A 16,750-nucleotide genomic window follows, 5' to 3' on the forward strand; every position below is an offset into this window, starting at 1 on the left:
TATTACATTGAGTTATTGATTGCAAAGTTCTGGAAATAGTCATTGATAAAGAAGCTGGTATTACCACATGGTTTGTGTTAAATTTGTGCTCGATGGCTATATGAGTTCAGGCAGCACAATGAAATTGGAAAAGGCTGAGATGCACCAGTTGTGTAAAATGCTATTTCATTTGAACCAAATTTTAGATGTATTAAAATAATTATAACCAAACTCAACAGGGAGACAACCATAGCATTGCTAATTCCATCTCTTACCACATTGCTTTTGGCATATATAATTGCACTCACATAAACAAAACAAAACAAAACAAAAAAACCACACAAGTTTAAAGAAAAATATGAGTAAAAGCAAATATACAAATTTCTAGTTCTGAGCCACCAATCCTATGGACTAAAACTTGGCAAACAAGTGTCTTCTCTTTAGAGAAGTACTTATTCTCAAATTTGAAAATGATGTTTATTGTCAAAGATGAAGTTTGGCATTCTGTTAATGTTTTAATTTTTTTAAAGTGTGGTCCTACATTTGAAACTTCTTATATGACCTTTGTATGTCCTCTAAGTAGGACATCATTATGCTGTAATAATAGTGTTGTATCGTTAGCTTTCCCCCATTTTCTTCTGAAGATTATTCTCCCTTTCCAATTCTGTGGAGTTGAGATTGCCATGTCTTTGAGGGTGTTTTCCATGAGATTGTTTTCCCTTGAGTACTTACTGCAACATAATACCAAATGCTGAGGGAATCCGAAGCATAAAATACTGGCACCATCAGTTTCAAATATAAAACACTACCCTAGGCAACGGAGCTTCATTGTTACTTACCCTTCACCCCATGTCTGCCTATTTAAACTCGATCCATCTTTCAAAACCTTAAACCAATCCAGCCTCCTGTAAAGACCTAAACCCAGTCCCTTTTTCCTCTGAACTCTATAGGAAGTTGATCATGGAGTTAATTAGTTTCCAATACATAGCTTCATGGCATTAATTGTTTATAATTTTAAACTTTATTATTTTCCTTTTGTTTAAGAAGGTAGTAAGTTATTTAAGGGTGTATTCCATTTCTTTGTATCTTCAGTGACAACCAAAACAAGACATTTTCAGCAGTTTACACCAACAAGGGAAGCCCTTTTTGCTCTCTTCTGAAGGTCTGAGGCATTCGTAGGTTGCTATTCCCAGCCCCCTCTTGCCCTCTGCCTCCCAAACAACAGAGCTTTGGACGTGCATACTGTAGTTCACAGTTGTTGATCATGATTCAGTGTCACCGATGATAAGACCAGTACAATTATAGGCAACAATGGCCTTAACCTTTAGGAAAAGGACGAATTTGGGGAGTAAAAGATTTGTAAGTAATTGACCAAAGTATATGTAGCTTTGGCCTCAGAAGAGCAACAGTTTTTGAGTGGTCTGGTAGGAGGATAAGTGCTCTTAATGCTGATTTGGTAACATTTAAATAATAGGTCATACAGTTCCTCAGTCAGCTACAAGCCAGGGTAAATTAGATGATAACAGGGCAAATAATGGGAGTTTGAGAAAAAAACAAGAAAGTTGGGGATACTGAATCCTCAATATAGACAAAAATAGGGAATGAATAGGGAAGAGTACTCGTTAAATGCAATGCGATGAGACAGAATCAAAATAAGTTTGAGCACTACCCATGGAGGAAGTACCCAATGGTATATGCTGTTAACTTTAAGCAGAACAAAGAGCAATTTTGTTTAAGATAAAAAAAATAAGTTTATTTGGGAATAACAGAGGAATTGCAATTCAGGACCAGCAAACTATGGTAAACCATAGGCAAGTCCAAAAAGAAGAAGGGAAGGTCAGCTTTTATTATGTTTTCAGAGGAAATTGGGGAGCATTGTTTTCAACAAAGTTTATTGGAGAAGAACAAGAGTTTGAGGTTGTGACAGTTTCTCACTGACTGCAAGTGGTAGTCAGTGCATTGTTGCTGGGGCAGGAATGGATCTTCCTTCCTTTTCGGGAAAGCAGGAGATAAAACTCCTGTGAAAAATGTCCTCCCTTGTTGAAATACAGTTGACCCTTGAACAACATAAGGGTTAGGGGAGCTGACCCCTATTTCTTGGCTCCTTGCCACCCTTACCTTAGCTCTTAGTGGTAAGCACTGCTCTTTGTTCTACCCATAGTCAGCTTCAGTGAAACTAAACATCCGAGGGTCCCCTGACCATTGGAGGTAATGCTTACAGACCAGAGAGGAGCAAAGGATCAGGTCTCAGACCCTTCTTCCCTTCCCTTCCTCCCCCAGTCTCAAAAGCCAGGAGGTTAAGGCTTTCTGTAGTCTATAGAGTGTTTCTAAGGCATATCTTAAAGCATGTAGGCTTTCACAGCAAGGGTAGTGGGGGAAAAAACTGAAAAATGTGAATCTGGACTGGGGCAAATCTGGGATTATTAGAATTTGAATGTCAGTGTAGACTATTCCCTAATCACTTTCCTCTCCACCTTTTAGAAAATCCTTAGCCCATGAACTAGCTGTCCTCACCAACTTACTCGGATCTTTGGCATCCATCCTCTTAGGACTGACTCCTAAGACTCAGGACCTGACCAAGAGAACAGACCAGCGGGGGTCACTGCCAGCAAATATCTCTGAGTTCTTTTTCACACATCCTGTTTTGCTGGGTGTTGGCACGCATGCACTTTTGAACAGTATCCAGAAACTTGAAAATGTAGAAACTGAATGTTCTGGCCAAAAAGAACACACACTCTCTCTCTTTCTTTTAAAGTAGTTTGGTGTCCTGGTATGGGCAATATATGGGAGCTAGGAAATACTGAAAAGAAAATGTATGGTTAGGAATTACTATGTGTTCTAAATTTCTTAGAGTACATATGGAAGGAATCCTTTGACTCCCTTCCACTCTGGCTTGACTTAAGTGACTCTAAGGTCCTTGGACCTTGTAGGAGATGTTTTGGGAACCGAACCAGTGGGCTGCAGTGGTTAGTCATCATTACTCATTTAACTTGGTGAGACAGGTTTCTCTGGATCAATAAAAAACATGATTTTCAAAATGATATGTCACAAACAGTTGTGAAGTATCACATTAAATGTTTAATTATAATGAGGTACTGAATTTTGTGATTTGGGGGTTTTATAAATCAAAGGAGATTCAAGGTTATTCCTATAATAACATTACTTGCCCTCACACACATTTCCTCCTAGTTTCTTGAGTAGGCAAAAAAGGGTGGGGGGTGTTGAAGCCAACACAAAGACTGCTGGTAATCACCAGCTTCTCAGATTTATGCATCAACAAGTAAACTAGGCACAACAGAACTCATGTGCCCCCTTATTGATCAAGTCCTTTGAGTGTTAGAGCTTTCAAAAAGCTTGAAAATCACTAATCTAAAGGCAAAAGAGCAACATAGTAATGATTAAGACATAGGTACAAAGTATGACTCTGCCTTTTATTTGTTTGACCTTGGGACTTATTTAAGCTGCTTAAACCAGTTTCCTTATTCATTTTTATGGTAATGGGGGTAATTATGAGGATTAGATGAGATAGTAAACATAAAATAGGATTAACACAATACATAGCAAATAATAATTGTTAATATTATTTGTTCATACTAATAACATTCAGTAGCTCCAGATCACAGAGGTTTTCCCCAAAGATTTTTCCATGAGCTGGAGAAGAGAACTCTGATAATCAGTTTTATTTCCTAGCAACAGACCTCTCAGGGTGCCTGGCTAGTAATTCATGCTGCCAGCAACTGCTACAGAAGGCCTTTAAGAAATCTCTGTACTGCTGTTTGGGGCTCTAAAGGCCACCAAGACTCTACTCATCTCTTTAAAGTTGAAAGTTTTGGACTCTGGACACAAAAATGTCAGAAAGGGCCCTTTATTCTTTGCTAATTATAGACTTAATGTCTCTTTTACCTCCCTGTGGTTCAGACCCTCCTGGGTTGTGGGGACCATTGTTTAGGTCTTTTTCCCTCTCTCCCATTATGCTTTTCTTCCTTTCCGTTGCCTTTCTTGTTTTTCCCATGGAGGGCCATATGTTGAAAGGCTGGTTGTACACAATTGCTTCAAATCTAAACAGACATTCTTGTCATGTTTATGATCATAGTTGCTACTTACTCCTCCTTGAATTAAAGGAGCCTAGGTTGTGTCTCCACATGATGCTTCTAGAATCACTTCTTGTGATCTCTTTAGGCTCTGGAGTTGGTAGAATGACAGCATATCTCATGCTGAAAGCTCTCTTGGAAAAGACCTGTAGCCAATTTTCTCATTGACCAAAAGTTTGCTACTCCCCCAGTTCAGCTGGACAGGCATCTTTGATTTGCAAAGCTGGTACAATATTTTTATAGTCCATTGAGTATGGGGGAATTTATACATAAAAAAGTTTCTTCTGATGGCTGTAATTGGATTTTAGAGCCTCATCATCCAATGTTTTCATGTTCAAATGGAATCAAATGTGCGGGAGTCCAACACTTTGTGATTCAAAGCCATTGAACCTCTTCCCAAGCAAGAAAAATTTCCTCTATCTCAATTACCAAATGTTACATTCCACCCAGACAAAACAGCCACTGCAGTTGAGGGAGACACATTAGCCCTGGTAAGAGCAAACGACTCTGCTTTTTTAGAGTGAACATAAATAGGTAAGCAATTCGACATCATCATGAACTTGAGTCTTGAAAGGCCCACCCAAGGATTTAAGTGGAGAAGGAAGCTGCTTTATAGTCCTTAGAGCTGACCCCAAACAAACATGACCCTGGCCAGGCCTTAACACTTCTCCAATCAAAGTTTTCAGGACCAGGTATTTTGGCAGCTTCTTGGCTAAAAAACAGTGCCCTGTCCTAGAAGCTGGAAGTCAAGACAAGTACTTGGAGCCTTACTAGTCCAAATGCTGAGACTCTCCAAGCCACTCTACTGAGGGGACTGCTCTTCTTTATTGCTAGACAAAGATAGAATCAGAGGATTGTAGGCCTCGTTCCTACTGGAGCTTAGCAGGGGTGGGCCTATGAGGAAGACTGAGGTGGTTTGGCCATTTTAGACAATGAGATGGACAAAAGCCAGTTCCCCTCTAAGCACTAGGACCATGTCTCTGCTTCTTGCTGGTAGGGACAGCCAGGCTTGGTGGTAGAAAACAAGGAAGACTTTGGCTGTCCTAGCTTAGGTAAAGGAATTTTTCATAGATCCAACTAGTTAACTAGAGTTTTGCATCAGGGTTTTGTTGGCCAAGCCTAGCTAGTAGTAAAGTCTTACTTTGCCTTGTTTTGTTTTCTTCACGTATTTTTTATCTAGTAACCTTGAAGAGGAGCAAGCAGTCAAAGGCAGGATTAGGGTATTACCAGGTAGTTTGGGTCTTCTTAACCAAATACCATTATTTATCACACTCTAATATCCCATACCATAATTAGGTTCACAGAGGCCCATGCCAGAAAGTCTCCATTCATTCTTAAAATCCCACTTATGAGAAGTTCAGTGATATTACCTCCCCAAAATAGTGATTGTCAAAATAAACCAGAAGATTAGAAGCCAAACTCCTCTGTGTAATATGTTATTCATCCATTGTCATCTGACCCAAAGTTGTGTGTTTAATGATATGACAAGGTTGGCAGGGACTCCCAGGACCTTGTTTCATGGTATCATTTTTCAATTAAGCTAATAATATCTGTATCAATCATCTCCAGACCTATTAAGAAGGGTTGAGTCTCTGCTCTTCTTCAAAAATTTTCAGACCTGCTTCTTTTTTTCTGATCCAGCTTCAGTTGGCTGCCCTCCCCCAAACAGGGCTGGGCCAGTGGGAATGCCTATTTTACAAGTAATAATTTTTGTATGCTTTTTTTTTCATTTCATTTTAACACATACAGCCTTGGATCAGAAACCATTTTCTTCCTCAGTCTTCAATTGAGCAGATCTCATAGTTCAGTTCATGCCAGGATTGCTTACTTAATAAGAAAATTCCTCTGTGAATATATGTGCTTAGAACACAATATACTTTGATAATAATAATTCTTAGTATTCATTTTTCCAGCCTGCAGAAAAGAACCGGACCTTCAGGGATTGGTCAAGAATTCTCATTTTGAACACTCCACGGGTTACTTCATCAGGTCAGTTAAAACTACTTGCACATTTTTACTCTCCATCAATAGGAAAAAAACTAAACAATGAAGCAAATAACTGCTTTATATTTAAAAACTCACTGTGTAGACACCTGAGACCTTCTACTTGTATAGATTGCTTATTTGCCCAACTTTTGCTTTAACATAAACATCTTGCCAGTTGCAGGAACCAGCACGGGCCTGTAGCGGTCAAGCCAGAATGCTTTACCCTGAGCTCTAGCTTTTACAGGAAATCCCTAAATGAGTAACAACTATCAAGCAAATAGCTTTGAGAGAGATGGGGCTTAGGGTAACTGTTAGTAATTTATACTCAATAGTTCACTGGTTTAATCGAATTGTTTTTTAGCGCCTAGGGGAAATGAACTGAATGGAAATATTTTGAGAGGTGAGTAGAGGAAGAGGTGATGATAGTTCTACAAGGAGCAGAGTGAAGGCTTTGAACACCTGCATGGTCAAGGAAAGGGAAGTGCTTGCAGTGGAAGGGCTGCTGGGAAAGAGATTGGAAACCACAGAGACCATTTTAGAAGAGAGTTTCATAATGTTCAGCTCAAAATGTTGGCTTCCATCAGGCAAAAAATAGAATGACGCTTCGTAACTCCGAAATCCACTCTGTATTACACATGTCAGAATCACGTATTCTGTTTTCTCAGAAAGCGGTTCTCAAAGCTTTTCATATTCAGGTTCATACTTACTTGGAAATACATCTGCAGTATTGCATCTTAAGGATTCGAAGTTGTCTGCAGCCTCTCTGAAGGTCCTCAAGCATTTGGTCAGTAAGCAGGATACAACCAGAAATATCCAAAATGTGCAAGTAATGGCATTTTGCCGATAACATCTCCATTGCCGAGTCTGTAATCTGAACACACAGCCAAAGTTAAGTACTGATTATTCCAATGAACTCCATCCCAGGGAAGAATAGTGTACTAATTGACTTGGGCTGCTGTAACAAAATGCCATAGACTGGATAGTTTAAACAACAGACATTTGTTTCTCACAGTTCTAGAAGCTGAGAAATCCAAGATTAGGTTACCCACAGACTGTCTGGTGAGGACCCTCTTCCTGGTTTGCAGATGGCTACTTTCTTGCTATATCTTCACAGGGCAGAGTGAGAGCTCTAGTTTCTTCCTATTCTTATAAGGACAGTAATTCCATCATGGTGGCTCTACACTCATGACCTCAATCTACACCTAATTACCTCCCAAAAGCCTTACCTCCCAGTCCTATCACATTGAGAATGAGGGTGTCAACATATGAATGGGTGGGGGGCAAAAATTCAGTCCATAACAAACAGAATCAAAACTCTTGCCAGCTTGTCATGTGATGGGCCTATAACTCACATTAGTGATTTAACTGTTTCCAGAACAGTAAAATTATGGTATCCTGCTTTATGGCCAGGGTAATTCCCAGGGAGTTCTCTATTTTGGGTGGGTAACTTCATCAAAATTTCCTTAGTAATACCTGTCACACCAATGTGAACAACTTACGAAATACTGCCATGGTGGGATTTGGCTTTACACTCAAATCCACTCTAAGGTATCATCAATTTAGAAACATAGGTTTAATAACATAACATGTTACAAGTTAACCTGCAGACAAGGTCAGATTGCTCTGAGAAGGAATGTGGACATCTCTGATGGTTTGTGTGGAGAGTAACACGGTTCTGGAAAGGGACAAGTAGGTGAGACAGATGTTTGTAGGTGGGGGAAGAGAGAGAAGAAGCCACAGAGACTACATGAATCATGAATCTTACTCTGAGAAATTCTGCTGAGGGTTCCAGTGTCTTGAGAGTTTGCCCAGATGCTCTGCAGAGATAATTCAACTTCACTTCTTAGATTATTTTACTTACTCAGGGTCTAGCTTTTGAATTCAGAGCTGAACTGAGACTTGCTGTAGAATCAATGAGATCACTTTCCTCAAAGGAATTTTTTTCCAACTGGATTTAATTTCTCATTTTAAATGTTTGAACATTCTAAAAAACATGCCATGAGGCTTGGCTTTGTTTTTAATATAAAGTTGAGAGAATTATGCAGAAAACCCTTCAGTTTGAAATGTACACTTTCTAAGTTTGGAAAAATAGATGTTGTCATTGTCTAAGCATGGCCTGTTTTCAGAACATGCTCCGGACCAAGGTTTAACATTGTGTCTGATTCTCATAAAAATGCCCTCAGACATTCCTGCCATACTATGTTGGTCTCTGAGGATCCGATGTAATTGAAAAGAAACAGGAAAAAAAAAAAGCCCTCGGAATTGTAGAGAAAAAGAAAGACCATGAGAGGATAGAAAAGTCCAGGACAGGTAGAGCTCAGAGAGCTAGGATTTATTGATTCTGAAGGAGTGAAAAAGGAGCCTGACATTTCCCACAGATCAGAAGCTCAAGATGTTCAATGACTGAACTGACGTTGTTGGGACTTAATGGGGCTGGGAACTCGAGGTGCAGGTGACTGGCTAAATTCTTAACGCCCAGATACAAGGTCCAAATAGTCCTACAGAGCAGAGATTGTTATTCCCATTTTAGTGCTGGGTAAGATGGGGTCCTAGTACTACATACTGAACTTGGAGGTGAGCTGGTTGCAAGAAGAGCTGGCCTTCCAGGAGATGGATAAGGTGACCATTCAAGATGGACTCGTGGGCTTTGAGAAACCTAGCCTAGGATGATGAGCCAGAAACTAATGTGTTTTATAGCTCATCAAAACCAATGTAGGTGGAAATATAACACTATGTGTCAACTATACTGGAATTTAAAGTAAAATAAGATTTAATTTAAAAAAAAGCAATGCAGGTGGACTATATTAAACTGGACTCATAGCTTTATGATTCCTCAATGAAGAGTATTCCAATTGGCCCAAATTATGGTCACCACATCTTCTGAGTCAGGATACCTACTTGACTCACAGAGATAGTAAAATTAAACCCTTCTTCTCTCTTACATTGAGGTTCTGGAATAATCTACTCCCCTTCCCTTTTTTCACCCTAGATCTTTGATATAGGGTGATTCGTTTTATAATATCTTATTTGTGTAAAATCCTCCTTAGTTTCTAGGCTGCAAGACAGTATCCACTGCTCAGTTTATAGAAGGAGCTTCTCCTTACCAAAAAGCAAAAACAACAGTAAAAAAAAAAAAACCTAAAATCAAACAAACAAAAAATCCTCTGTCCCAATTCCTATTCTCACTAGAGTCTTTACTTCTCTCATTCTCCTACTTTTCCCCCTAATTAGTCGAGCCACTAAAAAGCCCATTCCCCATCTGTGCCTGCTTTATGGCCAGGGTAATTCCCAGGGAGCAATGTGTTGTCCATGTGTCTATGTGTCTGTGTGCAATGAAAACAAGAACTCTGCAGAGTGTCCACGGTCAGTGCTGCTAAGTGTGCTTAGTTCCTTGACCCACTTCTAGAACCATACGGTGGTGACCAGAAAGACATTTCATTTCTCTAGTTTTTTGGGGTTTTTTTAAGATTTTATTTATTTGACAGAGAGCACAAACAGGGGGAATGGCAGGCAGAGGAAGATGGAGAAGCAGGCTCCCCGCTGAGCAGGGAGCCTGACATGGGGCTGGATCCCAGGACCACAAGATCATGACCTGAGCCGAAGGCAGATGCTTAACTGACTGAGCCATCCAGGCGCCCCAGTTTCTCTTGGTCTAAACAATTACATTATTAAGGGGCACCGGGGTGGCTCAGTTGGTTAAGCTACTGCCTCCGGCTCGGGTCATGATCCCGGAGTCCTGGGATCGAGCCCCGCATCGTGCTCTCCGCTCAGTGGCGAGTCTGTTTCTCCCTCTCCAGAGCTCTGTGATCTCTCTCACTTTCACTCTCTCTCAAATAAATAAATAAAATCTTTAAAAAAAAAACCAAAAAACAAGTACATTATTAAACAAAATTTTGCTGTGAACTTTCTAGGTTAATTTTGTCACAGTTTACCACATCTTTCCCCCCACTGCCTCCTCTTCCTTACTACAGTACAAATAACTGTGGAGGAATTAGGCTGTTCTAGCTTCACTCTCTTAATCCACTCACCACACTGAATTTTTAGACTAGCTAGAATGTAGGACATCTTGAGAGTTTGACGCTTTACTAGAGAGAAGCCCATCAGTGTGCACAACAGAAGACAAAACAGTTGTTCATGGTCTTGTAATTTCTGAGGATCTTTTTAAAAAGACTGTTTCAGGGGCGCCTGGGTGGCTCAGGTCATGATCCCACATCATGATCCCACTGGGATTGAGCCCTGCTTTGGGCTCCCTGCTCAGCGGGAAGCCTGCTTCTCCCTCTCCCACTCCCCCTGCTTGTGTTCCCTGTCTTGCTGTCTCTCTCTCTGTCAAATAAATAAATAAAATCTTAAAAAAAAAACAAAAGATTTTTTCATTTTCTTCCCTCTGCATATTTTTCTTCCTCCAAGTTTTTTCTATTAATTTGTTTTGGTCTTTATCTTCCACTTCAGAGGCTTTTCTGTTATGTCTGGTAATCCTTGACTGTCTGCCATTTATCAATAGCAAAAGGGCTAAACACTGATCAGAAGGTCTGAGTGCATGATGTGGGTCTTCTCTACCTAAAGTTTCAATGGTTAGATGGGTTATTAGTTGATAAACCCCCAAACGTCAATATTTTTCTGTCTTTTCATCCTGTGCTGGTTACAGTCTCCAGAAAAGAGGCTTTCAGTCTCCTGCCTGGAGGGAAAGATCTGGAAGCCACATTCTGGATGGGCTGTGTTGGAAGAGTGCTTGAATGTCTCTGCATTCGGCATTCAGTCACTTAATTCCTGCTTTCACTTTTGGGCTCAAACTCTCAATTATACATTGTATGTCCTAGCCCAGCAACCTTCTGTGTTTTAGGGTCTTTTTTTAAGATTTATTCATTCATTTTAGAGAGAGAGAGAGAGCATGCGCACATACATGAGTGGGGGTAGGAGCAGAGGGAGAGAATCCTCAAGCAGACTCCCCACTGAGTGCTGAGCCTGATACCTCAACCCATGAGTTCATGACCTGAGCCAAAACCAAGACCTGAACACTTAATCAACTGAGCCACCCAGGTGCACCCCAGCAACCCTCTGTTTTTACTATCTGTAGAACAAGTAGTAGAACGATTTTGCCCCCCCAGAGGACATTTGGCAATATCTGGAGACACTTTTCATTATCATGATAAGGGGGTATGGGGAACCAGGTGCTATGGACACATACTGGGAGAGGGCAAGGATGCTGTTAAGCATTCTACAGGGCACAGAATAACCCCCACTACAAAATATTATCTCATCTAAAATATCAATAATGCCAGGGTTGAGAAATCTGGGAAATCTAGGAAATAAATATCCAACCTTTTTGTGAAGGTGGGGAAGGGCAGGTGCCCAGGAGTGTGAAGTAGGGGAGGAAATCTAGGGATCTGTCTGTACTTCTCAATAACTTTTAACCCAGTGTTCTTCATTTTAGCCACCCTCTTAACTGAGTTCCAGGGGTAAACAGTGCTACCAAATTTGAAGATCATGATACAAATCAATTTCCGCCCCCTCCCCCCCCAGCTTTCTCTACTGTTGGCTTAGGATTCAAAGCTATCTCTGGTTTGCTAAATTAGTTGATCTATTTCAAGCTTCCAAAATTTTCTTGCTCTTGTCTCCTCTCCTGTTTTCCCTATCAACATGGGCCCTCACCCTTCTTCTGCAGTTCTGTAGGGTTTCAAGAGGGAACAAAATTATATGTGTATATTCAATCTGCCATATTAATCCAGAATCAGAGATCTCTATTTCTTGACATGGAGATATGTCCATAGTGTATTAAGAGAAAAGAAAGTAGGCTACAATGTATTTTGGAAAGTGTGATTCTATCCTTAAAAAAAAAAGACAAAACACAAATCTTCTATAACTATTTCTAATCTCTGTGCACATAGAAAAATATTCTAGAAGATTAAATATAAAATGCCAACAATGGTTATGTCTGGATGGTAGTATGACAACAGATTTTTACTTTCTTCTTTTTGTTTTTATATGTAGTCCAAAGATTTTACAATAAGTACGTATTTCTTTTATAAACAGCTGTCAGAAAAATTATCAAACACTGGAAATAAGACAAAAGATGACTACATGTCTTTTCAGTGTCATACTGGAACATTGTTTAACAGGCCAGTCAGAGGAATTTTATAAGGAATTATGCCATACTAATTACTATTGACTAGGGCCCAAACTCAGTGAAGTTACATGTTGTAACTTGTTATATTTTTGTCCAGGAGAAATGTAAATTATTTCTATATGGTAGAAACTGTAACTCCAAGGTTATGGACTTAGTACCTTAGAGGACATTAGCCAATTTTGGATCTAACCTAACAATCATATTCCAACATTCTTTTTCTTCAGTTCCTATAAATACTCAGTTTGATCAAATGCTCTATGAGCTGGTTTTACCATTTTGCTGATTCTCGCATTAATGAATTAAATAAACCTTTGACACATTTTCGTATTTGAATAAGAATTTTTTTAACTTTTTGAAAATTCTGCTTTGAAACAAATGATATCATAAAGCTATTTCCAGTTTGGGGAGAGGAAAAAAAATGTAATGAATACCTCAGACATAATGAAGAAAATGCGTTCTATGATGCGTCTAACCCCTGACTGCTACCCTACCTGGGTTCTTTGTCTGTGCTTCAGCTGGACACGTCTAAACTCTGACTCCTGCACATACCTTTGGACAGCCAGCAATGCTGAGAGATGTGAGGTGAATGCAATAAATGGCCAGTGCTTTAATAATCTCATCTGTCAGCTGGGGGCAATAAGAGACATCCAAGTGTTCTAAGATCAGTGAGCCTTTGCAGAATGCCTGCAAGAAATTCCAAAGTCAGAGGGTTTTTTTTCTCTTTGCTACCTTACCCATAGCTGTTTACTTAGTATGCATTTCAGTCCCTGAAATAGAGATGTGTTACATCTTGCTGGGGGGAAAAAAAGCATTACATCCAATTTTTTTTTTATTTTTAAACAAAAGACATTCACATACCAGCTTAAGAGCTTAGTAATATTCAAATTCCTGTTAACAGAATTTGGTTTTCCTGAATTTAGTGCTAAGATTTTACCCAGGTGGTTATTAGAGGTATTATTAGAGTTACATTCAGCCAAATGACTGGAGGGAAAAGAATCTGGAGGGGAGAATTAGATGTGAGACACTCTGGGGTTGATGGTGTTCATGTAATGGAAAGACCATGGTCTTTGGAATCAGGTAGACCTGAGTTTTAATTTCATTTCCACCACTGATTAGCTCTGAAATCTTAGCAAATCGCTTCATCTTTCTGAGCCTCAGTTTCTTCTTTTTTAAATCAGGGAAAATAATATCTAACCTCGAGCATTGTTCTGAAATACCAAAATGTTCATCCGAAATTTCTAGGGCTAGCAAAGGCCTGGAAATCATTGGAAATTCTTCCCTATACCTTAGTAGTTCTTAATTTTCATTCCCACTTTTCAGTTAAAAAACAAGAACTTTGTGAGAAGAATCCATGAGGAAATAACATTCAAGACTTTACAACCCAGCAATTATACAAAAACAAAATGATCCACAAAAGTAAACCTAATAGTAGTTGTAAAAATATCCTAAGTCAAGATGAGTAGGAATTGGAAACCATGACCAATTCAAGATATACTAATACTGTACTCATAAAAGTCCCTCCCCCAAATTACAAAAATTAGAAATTATCAACATGTGCTCAGTCACTCTAGAGGTTTTGCCTCATTGAGAAGCAGCTCAAATTCTTAGAATACTAAATTAGAGAACTCAGTAAATGAAAGTTTACCATTAATTTTAGTTATAAAGATTAGATTTTAGTAACTAGTGAGTTACTAGTAAGGCATTGCTTATTTATATGTAAAAATGGATGTCAATTGGACTACATGTCATTTTCCTCTCAGAACTGAGGGAAGGACCTGGGCTGTTGGATCACTTGATGGCCATCAGGATGACTCCAGAGGTAAGACTACCAGTGGGCTTCCCTCCCACTGAGTATGCTAATTTCCCATTGTTTTTTAGCCCTAAGGACGACTGGAAAGAATGAGTCAGCCCACTGTTTTCTTTAGCAAGTTAGTAAAAGTGGGAAAATTTCCAGGAGAGGCAGTTTAGCATAGGAGGCAAAAGATAGTACTAAAAGATATTGGTGATTTAACCCTCAATCACGGTCTTTTCCTGACCACAATAATCAACAGCGATTCCTCTTTCCTCTGACCTCATGAGGAATCTGTCTTTTTCAATTGATTGAGCAGTTAACAGTACTTGACTTATTCCTGCATTGTGGCTAACTTTGCACAAAGATCTATCTTCTCTAGCAACTAAGTGGTGTCAAAAATTGGAGGGGGCAGCTTGTCAGGAGATAGTGAGGTCCCTGTCATTGGAGATAACCAAGTATAGAGGGCACACCCAGTGGTGGTACAGAGGTGAGTCTGGCTTTGAAGAACTGGAATTATTGGTCTTGAATCTCAGCTTGGAGATTCAACAAGTTTTCAATGCAAATGCAGGAAGTTTCTCAGAGGTATTGTGTGGAAGTCTACTAGCTTTTTTTGTTTGTTTGTTTCAGAGGTAGAATTTAGTGATTCATCAGTTGCATATAACACCCAGTGCTCATTACATCAAGTGTCCTCCTTAATGCCCATCACCCAACTATCCCTTCCCTCCCCCCACACCCCTCCAGCAATCCTCAGTTTGTTTCCTAGAGTTCAGCCTCTCTTATGGTTTGCCTCCCTCTCAGTTTTCATCTTATTTTATTTTTCCTTCCCTTCCCCTATGTTCATCTGTTTTGTTTCTTAAATTCCACATATGAGTGAAATCATATGGCATTTGTCTTTCTTTGAGTGACTTATTGCACTTAACATAACCTCTAGTTCCATCCACGTCATTGCAAATGGCAAGATTTCATTCCTTTTGATGGCGGAGTAATATTCCATCTTCTCTATCCATTCATCTGTCAATGGACATCTGGGCTCTTTCCATATTTTGGCTATTGTGGACATTGCTGCTATAAACATATAAGGGGTGCATGTGCCCCTTCAAATCACTATGTTTGTATCCTTTGGATAAATACCTAGTAGTGAAATTGCTGGGTCGTAGGGTAGTTCTATTATTAACTTCATGAGGAAACTCCTCTCTTTTCCAGAGTGGCTGCACCAGTTTGCATTCCCACCAACAGTATAAGAGGGTTCCCCTTTCTCCATATCCTCACCAGCATCTGTTGTTTCTTGCATTATTAGTTTTTCTGCTAGCTTTTTATACCCCCTTTACAAGCATCATATTTGTAATTCGGTAGGTTCTCAATATATATTAGTTGGTTGGTCCATCCTTTATAAGTGTCTTCAAGAATACAAAGAATTCATTTTTTTTTAAAGAATTCTGTTATAATAATATAGGAATTCTTATGTCACAAGGAGTAGGATAACATTGCTTTCTACTTAGAGAATGGACAGAGTCCAGGGAGCCAGAGAAAATTTAAAGCAAGAAGGAATATTTAAACTAAGAATAATTTATTAAAAGATGAAGTGAGCTTTAAAGGGAGATTCAAGGTACTTAGTGTCTGAAAACCCTTAGAGTTACATGTTACATCTGTCAATGTTTTGGACTGCTTGAATCACTTCTGCTTTAAGCCTTTAAAAACAAAACAAAACAAAACAAAACCTCTAATATTCCTTGAAGTTGAACTTTCTCAGAGGTTTTAAAATTAAAGAATAACTGGGCGCCTGGGTGGCTCAGTTGGTTAAGAGACTGCCTTCGGCTCAGGTCATGATCCCGGAGTCCTGGGATCGAGTCCCGCGTCTGGCTCCTGGCTCAGCGGGGAGCCTGCTTCTCCCTCTGACCCTATCCCCTCTCATGCTGTTTCTCTCTCTCTCTCTCTCAAATAAATAAATAAAAATAAAAATAAATCTTTAAAAAAAAATTAAAGAATAACTTATAAAAACGCATTAGGAGGTCTATGATACATTCATGGTAGCATTCTCATCAATGGAAAATCTGAGGCACAAAGATTGGTCTCAGGCTTTATGCTTGGCATAAGTCAGTGCAGATCCGAGAAGTAAGTAAGAACTTTTCTTTATAATTCATATTTTCCTTTAGAGACATGTAAGTCATAAGTAACTTAAGTCTGCAGGCATGTTTCAATATAATCACTCATGAAATTCCATTTCTCCCCTACAGATAAGATTATTTTATGCTTTTCTGGTTCCAGTGATGCAGACTCTTACATATATGAGTGCTATTGATTTTCTTGTCTTGGAAATGTCAGACTAAGCTTCTTCCAAGACAAAATCTTTTGTAGTGAAGGTGGGGAGAAAACACAAACATTATCAAGTTTGGCTCCCAACGCACATATCACCCAGTTTTGCTGGGGTTAACAATTTTGAAGTAAACTTCCAAATGACTTAGTGAGTTAAATCATTTATTTTCGGTATCTCCTGAGCTGAGTCACAGTGTGGGAAGGCTGAATGACCACATTCCTAAATTGGGTATGTCGAGGAAACAGAGTCTCACTGACATTTACTGACTGTCACAACGACGGCTTCCGCCAAAATCCTGATTTAAGCCCCCTCAATAGGTGGCAGTTCTCAGCCTCAAAAACGCGCCCCCCATGGTGCATACCCATCTTTTGACTATTTACCTCCTTAGGTTCTGATTCATTCTACTACTAAGTTTTGTGGGTTTTTGTTTGGTTTGGTTTTTTGTTGGTTGGTTTTTTGTGGGG

The 16,750-nt window shown here is 39.4% G+C and overlaps 2 protein-coding genes across 3 annotated transcripts in view; one reads left to right on the plus strand and one right to left on the minus strand.

Annotated features, from left to right (window-relative positions):
• The window catches only part of FAM185A (family with sequence similarity 185 member A), a 91,239-nt gene extending 77,171 nt beyond the window's left edge, over positions 1-14,068 (plus strand). Inside the window, exons 6-7 of the mRNA XM_064575388.1 lie at positions 5,984-6,059; positions 13,941-14,068. Of these exons, the coding sequence (XP_064431458.1) occupies positions 5,984-6,059; positions 13,941-14,031 (167 nt within the window). The 3' untranslated portion in view covers positions 14,032-14,068. The remainder of the gene's footprint in view (positions 1-5,983; positions 6,060-13,940) is intronic.
• FBXL13 (F-box and leucine rich repeat protein 13) overlaps positions 1-16,750 on the minus strand; it is a 245,219-nt gene that overhangs the window by 1,827 nt on the left and 226,642 nt on the right. Inside the window, exons 19-20 of one of the 2 annotated variants that reach the window (XM_064575384.1) lie at positions 12,730-12,864; positions 6,764-6,927 (exon numbers count right to left, since the gene is read on the minus strand). In XM_064575384.1, coding sequence (XP_064431454.1) covers positions 6,764-6,927; positions 12,730-12,864 — 299 coding nt within the window. The remainder of the gene's footprint in view (positions 1-6,763; positions 6,928-12,729; positions 12,865-16,750) is intronic. The other variant, XM_064575385.1, reaches the window with a different exon arrangement.

Source organism: Mirounga angustirostris, unplaced genomic scaffold, assembly GCF_029215605.1.
Source record: "Mirounga angustirostris isolate CCGP_5_RB_7025 unplaced genomic scaffold, mMirAng1.0.hap1 SCAF_12, whole genome shotgun sequence".
In the NCBI taxonomy this organism is placed as follows: Eukaryota; Metazoa; Chordata; class Mammalia; order Carnivora; family Phocidae; genus Mirounga; species Mirounga angustirostris.